Below are 18,718 nucleotides of genomic sequence, written 5' to 3' on the forward strand. Positions count from 1 at the left end.
TTTTAAAAGAACTCACAAGCGCGCGCAATCTCGCCTTGGCGTTGCGGATCATGGTGAAGGTGTTAGAGAAGGGAGACAACGATACGCCTACGGGCCACGCCGTGAAAAAAATAGTTCTTTAATCTGTCTCACCAACTAGACACGCTGCAGCGAAAGCTATGAGACGCATCGAGCAACCAACAATGTCAAATTCTGATGTTATGAAAAAAAAGAAGGTTAAGATGAAGGGCTTCTCCATCACCCGCCTTTGAACTCCCTCCACGCAACGACGCCAGAATGGAAGCTTCACGGAAACGTTAATAGTAGACGACGAGAGAGCCCTCGTACCCCCTCTGCGTTATCGTTTGTGATCGGCAGGCGCGAGCAATGGCCTCCGATAACAAGAAGTATGCGAAATGGAGCGTGGACCTAAATATAGAGCGTTATCTTGGACATTGTCAAGTTGGCCATCGTGTCATTTCTGATCGGCTCACAGGACGGCTGCGCAGTCTCCGATTGGCTCAAAAGGCCAACGTGGTTGTATTTGACGGAGTCTGGAAAAGCGCAACCCAAGACGAGGCCAACCACTATAGCGTTCCGCGCTGCGTACGCAAGCCGATCGAGTCCCATCAAGACCAAAGCAGGGTGCGCATTCTTCTTGCGCACACACGCAAGCAGTGTCGCGCTCCCCGATAAAACAATTTACTTTGCGATTCCGTACATAATGAGCGCGCATCTCCGTTCTCTCGGCACGCGAAGAAAGTGCTAGCGGCCAGGGGCTGTACGTAGTTGGCCCACTTCCACCACCCGGGAACGTCCACGGACTACACCCACGCGAGCCCAAAGCACCGGCCGACAAAGGAAAACAGACCAGCCCTGCCTCGCACCTTTACAAGAAAGTGCTCTCTCTACGTCGCCCCACAGCGCGTCTGCGCAAGCGCTCGCCCACCATAGCACCAACCAACAGCCCAGCAGCGCCAACAACACAGCGTTACTAACAACGACACGCCCGGCCCCCACCGGTACGACACCAACAGCATCTTCCGCACAGCGCGAGCAGCGGCGCTCGTCCGCCGTATAACACCAACAGCACGAAACAGTGGCAAGCTGCAGCGAGCGACAGGAGACGAGCCGCAACGCGCGGCATGGCCTCGGCATTGTTGACGCTCAAAGCGCGGGACAGCAGCGGCGAATCAAAACAAGAGAAGCGTCGCCTTTCCCGACACGCGCGTAGCGCTCATTTCCTACGCGAGCGCCACAGTGCGGCCCCGCGAAACATTGCGTAGCCCGTCTTCCTTTCTTTTCCCGCCTTGTCCCAACAACAAAGGCGGCGGCTCGCCCGCCCTTTCCCCTATTTACTTTCCATATACGCCCTGTCCGAGCTCGCCTCAAGTCTGCCAGGTCCGTGCTCTTCCCTAACTCCCTCTCGTCCCGTCGACGCGCGTCCGTCGCGGCGGCACCAAAGTGCGCGCAGCCCGGGCGGTGTCGCTGCTACTGCAGTGCGCGCAAGAAGCTTGATATAACTTTGGGCCAGCCACCGGTGGCAGAGTGGTGGAAGGTGGTCGGCGGGAAACAAAAGGAACACGGGCGTGTCACCGGATATTACTCGCAGAGCAGCGGACCGGCGGCGGCGACAGCTAGCGGGCTGCAATGGGGGAGAGCTCGTAGGGAAAGCGGAGGAAAGATTCGGGACGACAGAGGATGCGAGAGGGTGGAGAGCACCAGAGTGTGAGGAGACAGAAAGAGCGGACACGCTCCCTTGCCACGAGAGCTCGGCTCGCTCGCTCGCGCGCAGCTGCGGAGCGCGCGTCACAGGCCACGCACGCTCCGCTGTGCCGGCCAGCCGGGACGCCCAAATATGCAAGAGACTGCGCCAGCGAGCAACTAAACAATAACAATGGCGGCTATGCGACGCGGCGCTTTTGCTGTCTTCCTACGCTGCTCTTCCTCCTCCTTCGCAAGAACGGCCATTCCTTTCTTTCTTCCCGATCACTCCTGCCAACACCTCCACAATCCGCTACGTCCTCGACCAGAAAGTCCTGGAAATTTCCAGCATCCCATGCCACTCCTTCGTTTTGTGAAGCGTCCAAAAGAAAAGCGCGGAACCACAACTCCTCCTTGCTATGTGCCCGACAGGAAGCACGGGACAAAACATTCGAGTTGGCTACCACTAAGAGTTCGCAGAATGAATCAGAGGAGAAAACAAATAACGCCATCGAATAAAAGGACATAGGGGTGTCCATCACCTACGCAACGCCGTCGAGTGCGTATAAGAATCTCCCAGAGTTCCTTTTCGATTTCGCATCCCTACCGGAGCCTCGCGTTCCGTCTACCATCAGGTTCGTTAAACCCGCATGTTTCCCGCATTCCTCTTTCTTCCCTGCGTCCACTATAACACACCAGCGCACGCGCGCGCTAGCGCTGCCACCGCTTTTCTTGTTGCTTTTGCGCAGCAGCTTTAAACCTGCCCGCGAGTTCGATTAACGTGCTGCTTCTCGTGCTTTTTCTTCCTCCGCTCCCTATACGCGAGCTGTCCCCGAGGCTGATTCGGGCGGCTCTCCCTAATTCTTACCTACGGCATCCTGAGTGCGCCCTGCCGCCCTCGCGCACACACCAGACTCCTGCAAAAACCCCCTCCCCTCTTTCCTTGTCTTTTACTATTCCTGAATCTCTTTTTCTTTCGCTCACTCCTTTTCCTCCCTAAACGCAATCTCCAATCGCGCCAGTGGGTCCTCGCTTCCCCCTCTTCAAAGCCCGCACGAGAGCATCGTGTCCAACCTGCAAGCGTCCATTTTGCTCTTCTCGCGGCGGCTGCAGACGGCCGACTACTAACTCCCTCCTCACCTTTTCTCCCTTGAGCTTTCCCTAAAACCCGGCGTCGCCGCGTGCACCAAATTTTCTTTTGCTTCTTTCCGTACCCCATCTCCTCGCCCGCTCCCTACCGCCTTCCTCGGCGTGGACGATGCATGCAAGCCGCGTTCCCCTACTCTGCATTCTAGCTCGACAGCGTGCCGCGCTGGCTCGCGCTAGCGTTCGGCCAGCCCACCTCCTTCTTTTTCTTCGCTCTTCTTGCTGATCATTCCCAAACGCCGAGCGGCGACAGACGACGGCTGAACGGCTTGTACAAGCGCTAGGGAGAATGCGCGGGGGAGGGCCTTTTTCAGACGCAAAGAGCAAAAAAAAAGGGGAAAAGGAGACCTGGCCCACAGCGAGCGAACGAGCGCGCGTTCGTGCATTTCGGACAGGCCTCGTGGGTGCCCCTGGCCCAAGTTTTCGGATCAATAAGTACGCCGCGCGCTACACGGCCAAACGCGCTGCCCGCCCGCTCGGCCGACCACCCCTTCGCCTGCCAACCAACCCTTCTATCCATTCGTTCTTGTTGTTTTCGCCCCTTCCTCGCGCCGCATTGGGAGCGAAAAAGAAGGAGGCAATGAGTAAAAGAAAGGGATTGATTGAGAGCACCGGGGCAGAGCGCCTAGGGAGGAGAAAGGGAAGCGAACGGAAGAAGGAAAAAGGGGGCGCCCGGCGCAAGCGGTCCCGCACTCCCGTCGTATAGAGGGAGAAAAAGAAAGTAAATGCCTCTCATACGAAGGTGGAAAGGAAAGAGCAGAAAGAAGAAACACGACGCGGCGCTGCAGATAGGAGAGGTTTTAATTGTGGTCCAGCGCTCGCGTCGTGGTCTCCCCTCCCTTCATCCCTACTCTCCTCCATGGAGTCCGATGCTTTGGTCTCTTTCCATCTTCTTTCCGTGTGTCACCGCTGGCGACGCCTGCGCGCTATGCGATGTTGCTCGCCAGCGGCTGCTCGCTCACCTTCCCTAATTCCCTCCTACTCCTGCCTCCTCCGTTACAAACGCTGCGAGGGCCCTGCGGCACGGACGCCTCCCCCAGGTCTCCGCCGGCAGCGACGCGGTTTTCTCTTGCTTCTGCTCCGACGTCGAAAGCGTTACTCGTCGCCCACTGCCCTTTCCCTTTTGCCCCCCTCTTCCCAGAGGACGAAAGCGTCCACTGTCGGCACGCAGTCTAGCTCGAGCCGTGCCAAAGCACTTCATTTTTGTTCTTCACTGAGCGGCGCAGCGTGGTAGCGTCGCCTTCCTCTGAAGGGGGAAGCAAGGAGAGAGGAGGAGAGAGCTCTTTGGTCGCACTTTTGCCCCGCGTTTGCCTCTCGTCGTCGGCGCCGCCACCGTGGCATCGCGTCCTCTCGCCATCCTGTCGTTGGTGTTTTCTCGTTTGTTGTCCCGAATCGGCTACCGTGTGCAAAGGAATGAAGCCGCCGGCGGCGGCGAGCGTGAAGGGCGAAGAGTGGATGGGAGGAAATGGGGATGCAGAATAGACGCGGTTAGGGAAAACGGGGTAGCACCGGCAGCGGCGAGAGAAGCAAGGCAAATGAGAACGCGCTCGGACCGGCCGCCGCATTGAGGGGGCATCTTTCTCCTTCTGAGCAACGTAGAGACAAACAAACAAGCACCGCTTAAACATACACGCGTCAACGCACGCATGCGCGAGTGCACGGGAACGCTCGAGCACTGGCCACGCGGGAGAGGCATTATTGAAGGGAGGTAGAGAAGGGACGTGGTGTAGAGAGAAGCCCGGGGCGGCAGTATTAGGAAAGGCGCGCGCGGCGAAGAGCAAAACAAGCGCGACGCCTAACGACAAGGCAAGAAGGAAAGAAGTGGGAACCGGGAGAAAAACAAGAACGGGAGCGAGGCAGCGGCGGCATCCCCTTATATTCGGAGCTCTCTATTGCGCGGTTCTCCCTCTCTGCGCGCTTCGGCGTTCTGTTTGTGCTGGCCTAACTCTTTCTTGCTCTTGGCTCGATGGCGTGGCGGAACGTCGCGCATACCTTCCGTGCGCGTAGGTGTACACAACGCCCGGTTATAACGCACGCACTGCCGAAGAGACCGCGCGGCTCGGGCTTAAAGCGCGGGCTCTTGCTTTCTCTCTCCTCCTTTATCTTCTTCTTTAGGCGTTCCCTTTAGCGTTGGTCCGCGCCCCGGCGGCGCGCTAATAACCAGTGCGGTGGACACGCGGAGTGCGGGTTGGTCTCTCGTTTCGTGTTGTTGCTGTTTGTTTCTTCCCTGCTTCCGTCCGCGCGGCGAGGCATCTGTCTCTCTCCCTTCTTGCCGGGTTGCGCCTTTCCCGGGCATCTTTGCCCTCTCCTACTCTTCTTGCTCTTGAGCACGGGCTGCAGGCGGGGCCGCGACGTATGGGAAACGGCTTACAGGGATGAGGAGAGCCGACGCGCGGGGAGAGCGCGCGAAGAGAGCGAGCAAGAAGAGGTTTGGTAGGGAAGTTTAGAGGGATTCGTTTTGCTCTCCAACGTCTTCCCTCCGCCAAGCTATAGCCAGCGGCCGCGTGGGCTTCGTTATGCAACCCCTACAATCGTATGCAGGCTCGAGTTTTGTTTCTTCTGCCCCCTTTTCTCGCATCCCTATTTTCCCCTACACCGCCAACGCATCGCCCGTCGTTCCTTCTATCTACACGCGCCGCGTTGTTCTTGCGCTCGCTACGCCAGCGGCGTTTCGCTTTGATGAGGAAGCTCGGGATAAAAGGGGATGCGCGTCGTTGGGAAAAGGAAAGATTGGGACGAGTGGGCAGATAGAAGAGAGGAAAGAAGTGCGGCGGCGCCGGCATTTCGGAAACGTATACTATGGTTTCTGGTCACCAGGCGGCCCTTCCCGTTACGCGGCTCAATAGTTGCTCTACCCCTCCTTCCCCGATCTTAGCCGCTCTTATTTGGCACGCACGCGCGTGTAGGCATTGCGCGTGATTCTTAACATTTTTTTTTGTTGTTGCTGCTGTTTCTCTCTCGCGCTGACGCTCTCTAGTTTTGAGTAAGCCATTTTACGAAGTGGATCTGCCTTTCGGCTTGAACGGTTAAGGCCAGAATTTTTTAAACACCCGTTCCCCAGAGTAAGCTCACTCAATCTCTACCACGTTCGCCAGCAGTCGGCGCAGCCTGACCTGGGCTGCGGATCTATGACGGGGCAGCTGACGACAAAGCTATGAGTATCGAACACGAAGCCGCCGAGCGCTGTTGTTCTTTCATTCATAAGAATGGCTTGTTGGGCAAGTTGGTACGTGACATTAGGGTATTCCGAAACAGAATGTTTCTCTCGTTCCTTCCGCCATATATTCTAAGGACAAAAAAAAAAGCCGCAGTTTCGCCCGAAAGGCGAAGCACCGATGTCGATAGCAAATTAGTAGATAGCAGTAAGAAGGAAGGATAGTAGTTTTATCGGCCGCATGAACTTGTAAACCTTCGCTTACTAACTAAATTAACAACGACAGAATGCGTAAGCGCCACTGAACAAGGACGTAGAAAGAAACAGACACACAGGGTCAGCGCTGTCTCTGTGTGTCTATTTCTTTCTACGTCCTCGTCCAGTAGCGCTTAGACATTCTATCATGGTTCCACACCACCAACGTGTTTTAACAAATCAACAAGCACGGCTTCACGCTCGCACAGGTAAACATGAACATATCTCGCTCGATGAGCACGGAAACCCGCTGTTAAAATTCACATTTTCATCTTATATTTGAAAAGCTGATTGATTAAGTAATACTAATTATCTAATTAGACCTAATGAAACAATAATCTCAGTATCTCCAAGCGACGGCAAACAATATTACGTTGGTTCTGTCCAGCTACGTGGCATTAGCATATGTTTAAGGTTTGGCTAAAGTTGCGTGGGACATCCTGTACCTAGCTTGATCATATAGCTTCGTTGCCTGTTGGTTTTGTAGAGTCGTGATTAACAAAAATCGTGTCCCTCTGTTTTCCATTTTATTCCTTCACACACACACACACACACACACACACACACACACACACACACACACACACACACACACACGCACACGCACACACACACACACAATATATATATATATATATATATAAGGAGGGCAGGTTAGGTATGTGTGTGACGCCCTGGCACAAAAAAAGCACGACAGCAGAATCAAAGCAATAAAAAAAGCAAATGCGTGAACATGTACTTGATGAAATACAGCCAGGGAGGCAAATATTTCAGAAACGGGATAATTTTAAAAGAAAGACGGAAACAAAAGCGCGACGAGTAAAAAAAGTCGGGGCCAATACACTCTATGAAGGCGGAATGCCAGCGAAGGTGTCGTTGCGCTCCCAAATTCGCCCCCAGCCCATGGTGAGAACGTGGTTGGACAGCAAAGCCAAACTACTGCACGAAACAAAACACGATGCACCGAGGCGCAGTCCTACGGAGTTCACGAAACAAGACACGTTTATTTGTAATTTGTGATTGAGCATACCTCTTAGTTAATTAGCTTAATGAAGCTTGAAAGGACTACAGTTTTGTCCTAGCAGACAAAAATGGGGATCTCCGTTTCCCTCCCGTACAAGCCCATGTATTGACAGCGGGCGGGGATTCCACAATTTTTACAATTTCACTGTGAAATATACCCAATTATGAAAAGTAAGGGAAACTCGGCATAATCATAGAGTCGTCTTAGCGATCAATTGTCATATAATTTTTATGGAATAGGTTTGATAAAACAAGAGTGGCAATAGGTACACACACACTCTCTAGTATCAGCTTTGTTATTAAATGCGCAAGCATTACTATGCCTACCCTACAAGAAATGTGTCCGTCATGTACACTCTTAAAGAAATGTAAACCCCTTTGGGTCGTATTTTGTCACACAACGATAATGGTCATCTGTCTTGCTTGCGTTTCCATTCTTGACAACGCTGCGCTCACCACTTTCCTGTCGAGAATGCTGTGGCATGCGGATAGCGAGCATACCGTTCGTGACTTGCAAGTACCGGGCTCCCAGCACTAAAGAAAGGAAACGCGGACAAGAGACATGACGAATATCGTTGTGTGGCAAGATATGGCCCAAAAGTGCGTAATTTTGTTTAAGAGTGCCAGGCAATGAGTGGCTCATACCCCCGTACGCAAGCAAAAAGATATATGTAGTATATATCTGCGCCTTGTTACGGGGATCCAGTCGCATCACGGAAGAATGGAGCTCTGCTATCAGCTGCTCAGAACTTTCACGTCAACCTTGGGCTGTGCCGAGAGCTCGCAATGCAGCGGTTAGGCTCGGCCTAGCGATCCCCCGCGTGGGAGCGGCCAGCAGCTCTGCCCTAGGACAAAGCTTCTCAGGACCTTGTAAATAAAGTTCTTCGTCTGTCTGTGCCTGAGAGTCTACTGCTGACCTTGAAAACGGTGCTTGCTTATTGATAACTAATACACTGAAAATGCATATTCAAGTGATGAGACGTATGAACTTTTGCGTAGAGTGACGCGATCTTGCACCATATTGGGGAGCTGAGTGTCTGCAAATTAAAAAAAGAAAAAAAACAAACGCTGATTTGCTGACGGACACGAAACATCCACGGAACCCTAGCCATACACAGCTCCGCTGTAAACACAAGAAAAGAAGAACATTACCTCAAAAGTATGTGACAGAAAAAAAGACTCACGCATGCACAAAGAATACCACAATAAACACGATTCGCGCAATCTCAAGAAACAAATGCACGCCGTAACGAAGAAAGAGAGATAGACAGATGGAGGATTGCTACTATGGAACCAAGAATTAACGACGCCAAAGCGGTACTCGAATATATAAAACAAGAAAACACACACAGCAAGAAAGCTTTTAAAGGGCAACAGCATCAGCAAACGACGCGGCAGACGGATTTACAAAAGCAAAACATGGGGAAAAAAAAGAAAGAAAAGCGTATGAGCAAGCTAATTTCCACGCTTTGGGAACAAAAGCAGAAGCGCACGAAAAAAAAAGGAGGTAACATAGCAGACGACAAAAGAAAACGCCATACGTAGCGGACGAGCAACAGAAGTGAAGCAGACGAACAAAAGGGACAACGTCGCGAGCGAACGCGCTTAACCGTCCATCTTCCGAACGTCCCACGTTGCGCGCTTGTGGTTCGCATGATTCATTTGCCTCTTCTTCGCCCGCTACCTTCTTCTCGCGCTTCGCAGATATGTTCATTCTATTTCTCTTTTCATTATGGACATGCTTTTTTTTTTTCGCCTCGCCTTTCACCACCGCCGAGCATCGTGTCCACCCTCTTCGCACGTTAATTTCTTTTTGTCATCGAATGTCGGCAACCATTATTCTAAGACCTTCCCCGGACGCCCGGGTGGCTCCCCCTTTCCTTCATCCGAACGTGTGGTCGTCGTCCGGGTCTTTAGCCTCGGCACAGTCCTTTTTTTTTCCTTTCCAGATCACTTTTTTATAACTTTGTTTCAGAGTGCTTTCTTTTGTCTCGTTCTATGTGCTGGGACGCTGTGTCCAGCCGGGGAAATGAACTACAGATTCCCCCACGGACGGCACACGAATGGCGATTTAAGTTAGCTTTTTTCCTAGTTTTCTTTTTTATCTTTTACCGTGTCGGTCTTAGAGCGAGTGCAGAGGAAGAGAACACTTGTGTATTTATAAAGATAGGGGCCGCTCAACACGGGCATATATATTGAACACAGAGCTTTTCAAAAGCCGCAACGTAGCGCCCCTGTGGTTACGCTGCAATGCGACTTTGCAAACCTGATTTGCAATATTCAGTTACACACCTCAAAATAAATTTTATTGAAGGAAATAAGAACGTGAATCAAAACAAATTAGCCCGTCTGGAAACGAAAGAAAGCTGGCATGCACCATCACTGTAGCGCGAAGCTACGAAGTATATATATATATATATATATATATATATATATATATATATATATATATATATATATATATATCACGAATTTTAGCAAATTGAGTATTAGGTAATGTTGGTCATTTTCCGAAAACAATACCGCAGACGCGGCTGAAACGTAATGATAGTTCTACCTGTACAATGGGTTAATGGCAGTGCCGTATGTATGTATGTATGTATGTATGTATGTATGTATGTATGTATGTATGTATGTATGTATGTATGTATGTATGTATGTATGTATGTATGTATGTATGTATGTATGTATGTATGTATGTATGTATGTATGTATGTATGTATGTATGTATTCTCGCGAACTTAGCGGGATTGTCGCAGGATATAGCGACCTTTTTTGTCTGTTTAGCGACAAACGTTTCTATTGAGCAACTGGCGACCTTGTTTTCTTTTTAAGCTGCCTCACAGCACCATCAGCAACATTTTAGTGACTTCGAAGTTAGCAAAGTTTCTTCGAAAACGACTTTCCGGAACGCACTTTATGTAGTGCTCGAAAGCTATACAAATACGTGGCAGAAAGTGGCTGCGTTTACGGCGCACGGAGTCATGCGACTATGACGAACCAAAGTGGCTCCTCCCCTCATCGAGGCCATCATACGACGCGGTTAATTGTGCAGGAGAAAAACAGGCTTGCTCGCTAAATGCAAATTTACGAGAAAGCTTCATTATTTTTTTCTTTTGCTTTTTCTGAAGGAATCGGTCTTCACGCTGCGGGCGCTCCTGTTTAACTAAGTGCGTTCGATTCGCGAACGCTCGTAAGCGTATAGCAGTAAATTATGTTACCGGAACTTATAGTGCGATACATCTTATGGTGAGATTTAGGACGTAGCAGGTGAGTGATAAGATATAGTAAAGTGCGGAAAGGCGTACAGTTAGGCTGAGAGGTTGGGCCGCGTTCCCGCGAACCTGAATCTATATAATTTGTCACTTCCTTCAGTGTTGCGCCCAACTCTGCGGCAGAGAGAGCACACGTGTACGGAGGACAACCGTTGCCAAGACCATTATTAAAGAATATAAGAACACAAAGGGAATGCGGTGGAGACCCCCAGGGCAGATGGGAAAGGAGTGCATATGCACCCGAACTCCGACGTGTGAGCAAGGTCACGTGGGTTGTTGCTCTCTCATAGAGTATCGTATGTCGTCGTTTGTCCGTTATAAGTGCGGCAGATGTGGCATCGCACACCCTCGCGGCTCTCTCGCTGTAATCTTGGTTTTCACTGCTTCTGCGTCAGGCTTCTCACAAGCATCGTTGCGCGCGTTAATTCCCGGTGAAAGCACAGCGGCTCCTTTTAGGCAAGGAAATAATATATGGCAAGTGCCTTAACTTGTTGCTGAGAATTTGGAGTGAGTCCTTCAACGCCCAGTCTAACCCAGAGGAACTGCACCTTCAAGAAAAGGCACATATGTGCAAGTGTTCAGGGAGCGCGCGCGAGAGAGTTCGCCATCATTGTTTAAAAGGACATTTAAGAGCTACACTAAACTAGTTTAGGTCCTAAAATTATTTTTTTCTTTCAAAGCTCTATATACATTCATTTGGCGGGAAGAACAAAGAAAGGTTCATGATCACTCTAGGGAAAAGAAATGCGAACTTGACATTTGTTTTTTTTAATTGCGAACCAATAGCTCACCGCCGGTACATGAGCGTGACGTCACGGATTTCCAAGCACCGCCTTCGTATTCAGTGCGTTCTGGCGCAGGAACCGTTCTCGAAAGTCGCTCTAGGGCCACTCTTTGTTCCCTCTGAGAACGCAACGCAAAGCTATCGATCCACAATTAACAACGCCCTTGCGGACGCTCTGGGAACCTATGACGTCATAGGGGAGCTGGTGCGCGACCTTCACGGTGGCGTCGCCACCAGCAGTTCCTTCTTCATTGCCTCACCATTGGCTTATCGAGCCGGTAAGAGTGACTACGTCGCTATAGTATTATAGCGCTTATAAGCACTGGGGACTTGAATCAGGGCTGACGCACCGAGTTCAGACTGCACGCTACACGCGTGCATACGGTGCTCACAAATTCAAACTGGAACAGCAACGAACACCTTTTACGCTTAATTACGTGCAGACGCGTAAGTGCGACGCGTAATCGCTCGGTAACCAGTTCCTTTAAGCCCGGAGCACTCCTAAGTGTACGTTTTGGAGTTTAAGTTAAGCCAGTGTTACGAATGCAGGTAAAATCTGGAAACGAAGTCGAGCGCCTTCTCAACGAACGTCTCTGTACAACGAAGTGACCTGTATAACGAATTACGTCCCGGTTCTATTTTGAGCTGTGAGCATCGGAGCAGATCCGTAATCGTTTTCGCGTTGGAACTCACAAACAGTGCACGCTTAGGGCACCGGCGATTCGGACCGATTCCAGGCAACGGGGCGGTCAAGCGTTAGTCCAGGAAGAATAGCTTAACGTGCGTGCTCGAGCAATCTCTCTCCCTTTCGTCAGTCGCGTCTTCGCTCAGAAAGAGTATACACCTCGCGCATCGCCACCCCGAGCCCGAGAGGTTCACACGGTCGAGAGGGACCTTTCCGCCAGCAACACGCCGGCGTCGGGCATCGCCCGTCCACAGACAGCGAAGCCTACACACAGCGCCTCTCTCTCTCTCTCTCTCTCTCTCTCTCTCTCTCTCTCTCTCTCTCTCTCTCTCCGCGCGCGGGATGTGCGCGTATATGTACACGCATGGCGGAGATATATGGATTCCTGGTACGGCTCGCCACGGGTCGGACAGTCCAGGGCTACGCGACAGGCGGGCGTGTGTGTGAGTGCGCGCGCGCGCTCGCCGGCTCGCCTGTGCGTGGTACGCACATACCGTATGGATGTATGCAGGCCGGCGACTGCGACTTCCTGCGCGGCCGCGCCCAGCAACCAGCAGCGCATCGGTGGACGCCTCGCGCGCCAGGGCACGGCAAACTTCCGTTCGGGCGGAACCGGCGGTGCCCGTCACACACTCGTCCTTCTTTTTCTTTTTTTTTTTTATGTGTGTGTGTGCTGCGTTTCTATCTCTTACTTATACCCGCATGCTTTGCCTTTTTATTACGATTTCCTTGTTTTGTTGTTCGTTTCAATTTCGTCGCGAGCGTATAGAGGACATGCCTGTGACGGACAGCGGCTTGTCGGCGAGAAGCTCAGCGCGCGCCGCCGTATACGCGGTAAAACGCCTTTCGCGCGAATCGAGCGCGAGCAGCCTTTCTACGCGGAGGGCTATTCCAGCGCTTTCGTACAACAACTTGTGGGAATTCCGCTAGCCTCGTCTCAAACAGCAACGGTTGAGGAATGACGCGCGCACTGGTGCGTGAAGGAGGTCCCGAGGGACAGCGAAATACTTGCACGAGAGGCTAGACAGACAGAGGGAATGTATATATAGGAAGGCCCGGACGGTAACCGAAAGTAGTTACGATAGGCTACCCTCCGCGAGGAGAGGGCGCATGGAGAGAGACAAAAATAATTCGCTGTTTCAAACAAAGGTTGGTTTTCTCATTTTAGAGTGTGCGGTATGCCGCGCGAAGCCGGAAGGGCTTGTTCTAGTTTCTTCCTGTGTCCCCTGTCCCGCTTCGCGCTGTACCAAACTGTCTAAATAAAACAAAGGTAGCTTCGTTAACGTGAACTTGATGCGAGCGTGTCGAGTCGGAATCGGGCCGACCCAACCCGACCCGACAGCGTTCACACGCATCTTGCTAAGCGGGTTGAGCGTATATCAAGCGCACTCCTTGCGGAGCGGTCGACACAACTCGCCTCGACCCGCTACAGCGCTTACGTGAATCAGACGACCGGGTTTCGGTCCGACCAGCCGACTCGACCCGACTTTATCGAGTTTACGCAAACTCGAGCGTAACCGCGTTTACACACGCACATACGTGCGTACACGCACGCATATACGAACGCAAACGCACCGCGAGCGCGCAAATCCCGCAACTGGCACCCCCCTAAAACAAACACGCGCGAACCATGTCACGACCCCCCGCAATAGTAACATCACGTCTCACCTGAAACGCGCGCCGAACCACTCCTGCTTTGCATCGGGTGTCACTCGTTCGTTTCTTCTCTTCTCACTCGCGTTTGTGCGTGCGCTCGCGCGCATGCGCACGTACACACACATAAACGAACACGCGCAGGAGGAGACGTCGTCACTCCCGTATCCACCACAACAAGTCGCGGGCCACGCCACAACACACCACGACCACTACGGACGCTTAACGCGACAGTGGCCACAAAACGAGAGCCAGGCTCCACCAGCTCCCGCGTTTTCACTGGTACAACCCGCACCCTCGCATCCAACACGTCGGGAGGCTCAAGCCGACGCCGCCAAATATCGAAGACAGTGCTCTCGAACAAAAACCCGCAAACGTCGATTAGGCAAGGAGGAGACGCGGAGACAACTCGTGCACACGCAGTCGGCGGTGTACAAAGGAACGAATGCGCGCACGCGCTAATGTCATCCGAACGGCGACACGCAAAGGCTATCAGAGAAGAGGAAGAAGAAAGAAGAAAAGAAAGCCAGCGTGACACGAGTGGACCGCGGGTTTCGTGTCCGAGGGTTGTGATCTTTAGCGGCGTGCGCGCCCTTAGCACACCGGGTTGTCCCGGAAAGCATGTGAAGCCAGAGACGACGAAGACGAGAGAGAGAGAGGGTGTTGGGACATGGCTTACACTAAGGGAAAAAAAATATATATAGAAGCCTTGTATTTGATATTAAACACAACTCTCGCAAATGCGCGTGTGGACGTATGTGCACGTGGGGCCGAAAGAATGTGTCGGGTAAAAGAGTAAGCCAGTATGAAGTAGAACAGAAGTGAGCACAGTCGATGCTCTTAGAAGATCGTATTGCTGTCCATGCGTGTATCAAATTCTTTTTTTTTTTTCCCATTCTAACTTATTATTTGTATTCCCGAGATTAATTTATGAATGCCGAAGAGCTGCCGAAGATACTGATTGATTGTTTATCCTCTCGCGCAATTAAAAAAAGAAAGAGAGCAAGAGAAAGAAGAGATGACGGATCATAATAGATTAAAAGGAGTTGCCAGCTTGCATCGTCATTGTCCCACTGCCTTGCGGGTACCTGGACTAACCCGCGGCCAAAGCTGGGTATAAGGAGTGAATGAGCAACACATCGAGGGGTGGGGTGCATGGGAAGGTCAAAGGACTGCGGAGAGCTTTACAATAACTTGCGTCCATAATTACTGACGCGTCATACTTGCAACGCGACAACGGGCGATATTCAATTGGGTATTTGACAAAGTTCAAGCGATATAACTTTTAGAGCTATGCTATTGATCGATTATTATTCCTATTGATGAATTCATGGGTTGATCACGATAATTATTATTTTTTTCATTCATAGGTTCAGGTCACACGAGCAAAATCAGGCAAGCGCCAATTCAATTGACGTCCAAATTCTTCGAGAATACATCGTGCGAAGAGATATGGGCTAAAAGCGGAATCAACATCATCGATTAGGCCCATAAGCTTCCACAAGGCAGTTGTGTACAACCAGACATAAACGTACGCAAGGAAAAGACACTGAACTTGGTCTGGGTGTCAACATATGCCCGTTTCGCTATAATTCAACAGCCAGGAACGGTATAACAGACTGGGTGCTACAGTTAAGACTGTACCCGAGAGCATGCGACTCTTGGTATTCGACTGCCTTGCCAAATAACGTTGGCTTTGGTTTTGTGAATCTGCGATTAGTGTTTACTTCACGACATCGCGTGGCAACTGTACGGTCTTCACTTGCAGGTAGATTAATAGTGTGTGCCGTGTTTTTTTTTTTTTCTGTTAAATATAACTTGTTCTCTCTTACCGCGTACTTGGTAATGTATGAATTTGTTATTAGCCCATTCTGCTCTATAATGCATTGGGAATTGAAGGTAAATAAATAAATAAATAAATAAATTTGAGCACCTCAGCGGTGAATAGGTTTGTGGTAATTTGCTAATTACCTCTAAGAATAATTGAAGGCAACTTGCAATAGGATGTACAATGACTCTCCGGAAGAAATACATTAATCAACAGAACGCTGAATTCCGCAGTCAAAATAAAGCGGACCGTTACGTCTGGGGAGGGCGAGGAGGAGGGGGTTCTTGATCAAAATTTTGGCAACTGTGACTGAAAACTTGAAACTGACTATTGCGCTACGATGTTTGCAATGCCGAGTCTGAACAGCAGCCTTCAGTTTTGAGGTTACGCATCGAGGAAATTCGTATTTCTTTTTTATTGATCTATTTCTTTTTTGGCGCAGAACGGGCGATTTCCGTGTATTCAATCGTGAGTGCATGGATATACAAAATGTAATGCTAAGAGAGAGAGAGAGAGAGAGAGAGAGAGAGAGAGGGAGACAAAACGGGAAGAAGTGCTGCGTGAAGGCTTCTGCAAATGCGCACGCGGGCACACAGGCTATAACGAGAAGTTGGAAGCAGGTTTCAGAAAATGCCGTCACAAAGTTCGCATGCCTGCGCGACACACGAGCGCTATGCGGGCGACACGATGGGCGCGCGAAGGGCGGAAGTGACAAAAGAGAGAGAGAGAGAAAAAAAAATAAGTAAACAAATAGATAAAACAACCGAAGGAACGAGTAAAACCGAGGCACACGGTCACACACGATGGATAGTCGGATGCCTACGTCGCCTCTCTCTCTCTCTCTCTCTCTCTCTCTCTCTCTCTCTCTCTCTCTCTCTCTCAGTCTCCTCTCCCCTCGAGAGCCGTATACACCGCGGCATCCGCGCAGCTAAAGCTGACCGGCGGCGCACCCGAGAGGCACGCACACACGGGTGACACGTCGGCCGTCGTCGACGTGTGTCCGTCTGACGTCCGTCAATCCCTTCCCTCCCCCTCCCCCACCCTTTGGCGCGTACAAACAGAGACGGAGGCTTCTGAATGTCAGGCCCCAGCGGTCGCGCGAGCCGGACAGGTCAGCGCGACCGCGCCGCGGGAGGTCCATCTGCAGCCTGCGGCGGCGGCAGGCGCCGAAGCACACGCGCGCGTGCTGTACGTACTGTACGTGCTGTGCGTGCTATACGTCACTGCAAAGAGATTCGCGGGCGTTATGAGCGAATACGTGGGGCGTCCTAGCGAACAGTTCTGCGAAGTTATTCCTAACAACAACAACAAAAAAAAAAAAAAAAGATCGGAGATGCGAAGATAAAGAGGATCTCCCCCCCCACTCCACCCCAGATAAATGTTCTTCGAGCGTAGGGGGGACGCGTAATCACGAAATCCGGTGATAGAGGATTTCGCTGAAATATGATTCGTTTGAGGAACACGCTGCAGCTGGTTCAGGCCAGTCGACACTTTAAGGTCAGGGTCACCTAACAACGCGCGCAGGCAACAAGAACACCTTTATATGGACGTTTAAGCTGCGCTCGCATAGTGTAGGACACGAGCGCACAAGCGAACACAAACACACACGAGCTGAAACGTATGTATGTATGTATGTATGTATGTATGTATGTATGTATGTATGTATGTATGTATGTATGTATGTATGTATGTATGTATGTATGTATGTATGTATGTATGTATGTATGTATGTATGTATGTATGTATGTATTTGGAACGCGAGTGTGCAAGCGTGTTGGCCGAGAATACGTCTTGCCTGTTCGCGTGGGTACGTTAATGCTTATATGGTGGTGAGCGCGCTTGTAGTCAAATGACCATCGGGCGCCTTCCCATAACTTTTCCGTTGACACCGACAACACTCATTCCAAAGAGGCCTCCCAAGGAAGAAGCTCAAAGAATCTTTAGCAAACTGCGTCAGGAACCTTCCGGAAAGCTACAGTGCCGGCAGAAGCTCGGCGACATAAATTAAAAAGCAATATCTAACTCGCTTTGTCATCGCCAGCGAGGTCCGCAGCTATAGAGATTTAAAGCATATGAATGCGCGGAAGCAAGTTATAAAAAACACCGCAGTCTGGAATTCAAAAAAAAAAAAAAAGAACAAGGAGAGGAAAAAGCGAAAGCAACACATTCGCATTCGTTTTCTGTTGAGGCAGGTTCCGAAGAGGTCAGCTCGATGTAAGGGCACCGAAGGCCACACATCCATTTTTTTTTCTTTTTTTCGAGCATAACGCTCAGCTAAGTCAGGCGCCTCAATGGCAACGAGCAAACCGAATACCGACCTCCCGATGGTCAGGCAGATCGCAACAACGGCCACGACGGGACAATCCCTCAGACGTCACTCACCAAAGGAAAAAATAAAAGAACGGGGAATGAGCAAAAGGCAGGAATAACGGCGCACTCGGGGAGTGCTTCGGAGTGTTCGACGGCGCCACCTACCGGACGAGCCCATAGCGGTCCGCGTGCTCATTAACGAGGTCGCTCGCGGTCCAGACGTGTTGTGACGGGCGCTTGTTAGCGTTGCAAAGCGAGCACGTTCGGTGGCCTTTTCACGCGGGCGCGCATCAGGACGGTCGCTGTTCATCGGTCGACGCGTCTAACGGTCAGTGTGAACTCTCGGATGTATACGCGACAAGAAGGCGCGAGAGAGACGTCGCAGGAATGACCTCGCAGCGAGGAAGGGAATCGTTGGAACTCTTTGCGATACCGCTTGTCCAGCAGGTATAGTACACGCAGGTCGTTTGTTGCTGGATTGGATGGAAGATTGGGGTTTTTAACGTGGAAGATAATATCGAAGGAAACGCAAACAGCGAGAAATGGAGGCGACAATATTGTAACAATAGAAGAACACGTTACGTAAATAGGTCCGTAAGGTACTGCTTTAGTTCTTACACGAGGAGAGAATCCACACTTTCACCTGAAGATACTCTTGTTTCGCGGGAATATAGAATGTGAAAAAGAAAAAAAGAACGGTATATGAGGCAAAGAAGATTGAAGCTGTACACGATAGCGAGTTGACATCATCGTATATATGTGCGAACGCGTGTGTGCGTCTTTCACTTCGCCTTTACGCTCAGCTGCCATCCCTTCATCGCCTTGTAGGCGTACTGATGTTGTTTACAGAAGGGACAAACGGAATAATAGCCCATCGAACAGCCGCAATGTAAACGAACAGCCGCAAGGAAGCGCAATAGAA

The 18,718-nt window shown here is 50.9% G+C and overlaps 1 protein-coding gene across 2 annotated transcripts in view; it reads right to left on the reverse strand.

Moving 5' to 3' along the window:
* The window catches only part of Cph (BCL11 transcription factor chronophage), a 662,450-nt gene that overhangs the window by 556,642 nt on the left and 87,090 nt on the right, over positions 1 to 18,718 (reverse strand). Inside the window, exon 1 of one of the 2 annotated variants that reach the window (XM_075699819.1) lies at positions 13,674 to 14,386. The exons of the other annotated variant lie outside the window; for it this stretch is intronic. Within the exon in view, the coding sequence (XP_075555934.1) occupies positions 13,674 to 13,707 (34 nt within the window). The 5' untranslated portion in view covers positions 13,708 to 14,386. Of the gene's footprint in view, positions 1 to 13,673; positions 14,387 to 18,718 lie in introns of those variants that run through there. 2 annotated transcript variants of the gene reach the window in all.

The sequence above is a fragment of the Dermacentor variabilis genome, chromosome 7, assembly GCF_050947875.1.
Source record: "Dermacentor variabilis isolate Ectoservices chromosome 7, ASM5094787v1, whole genome shotgun sequence".
Lineage (NCBI taxonomy): Eukaryota > Metazoa > Arthropoda > Arachnida > Ixodida > Ixodidae > Dermacentor > Dermacentor variabilis.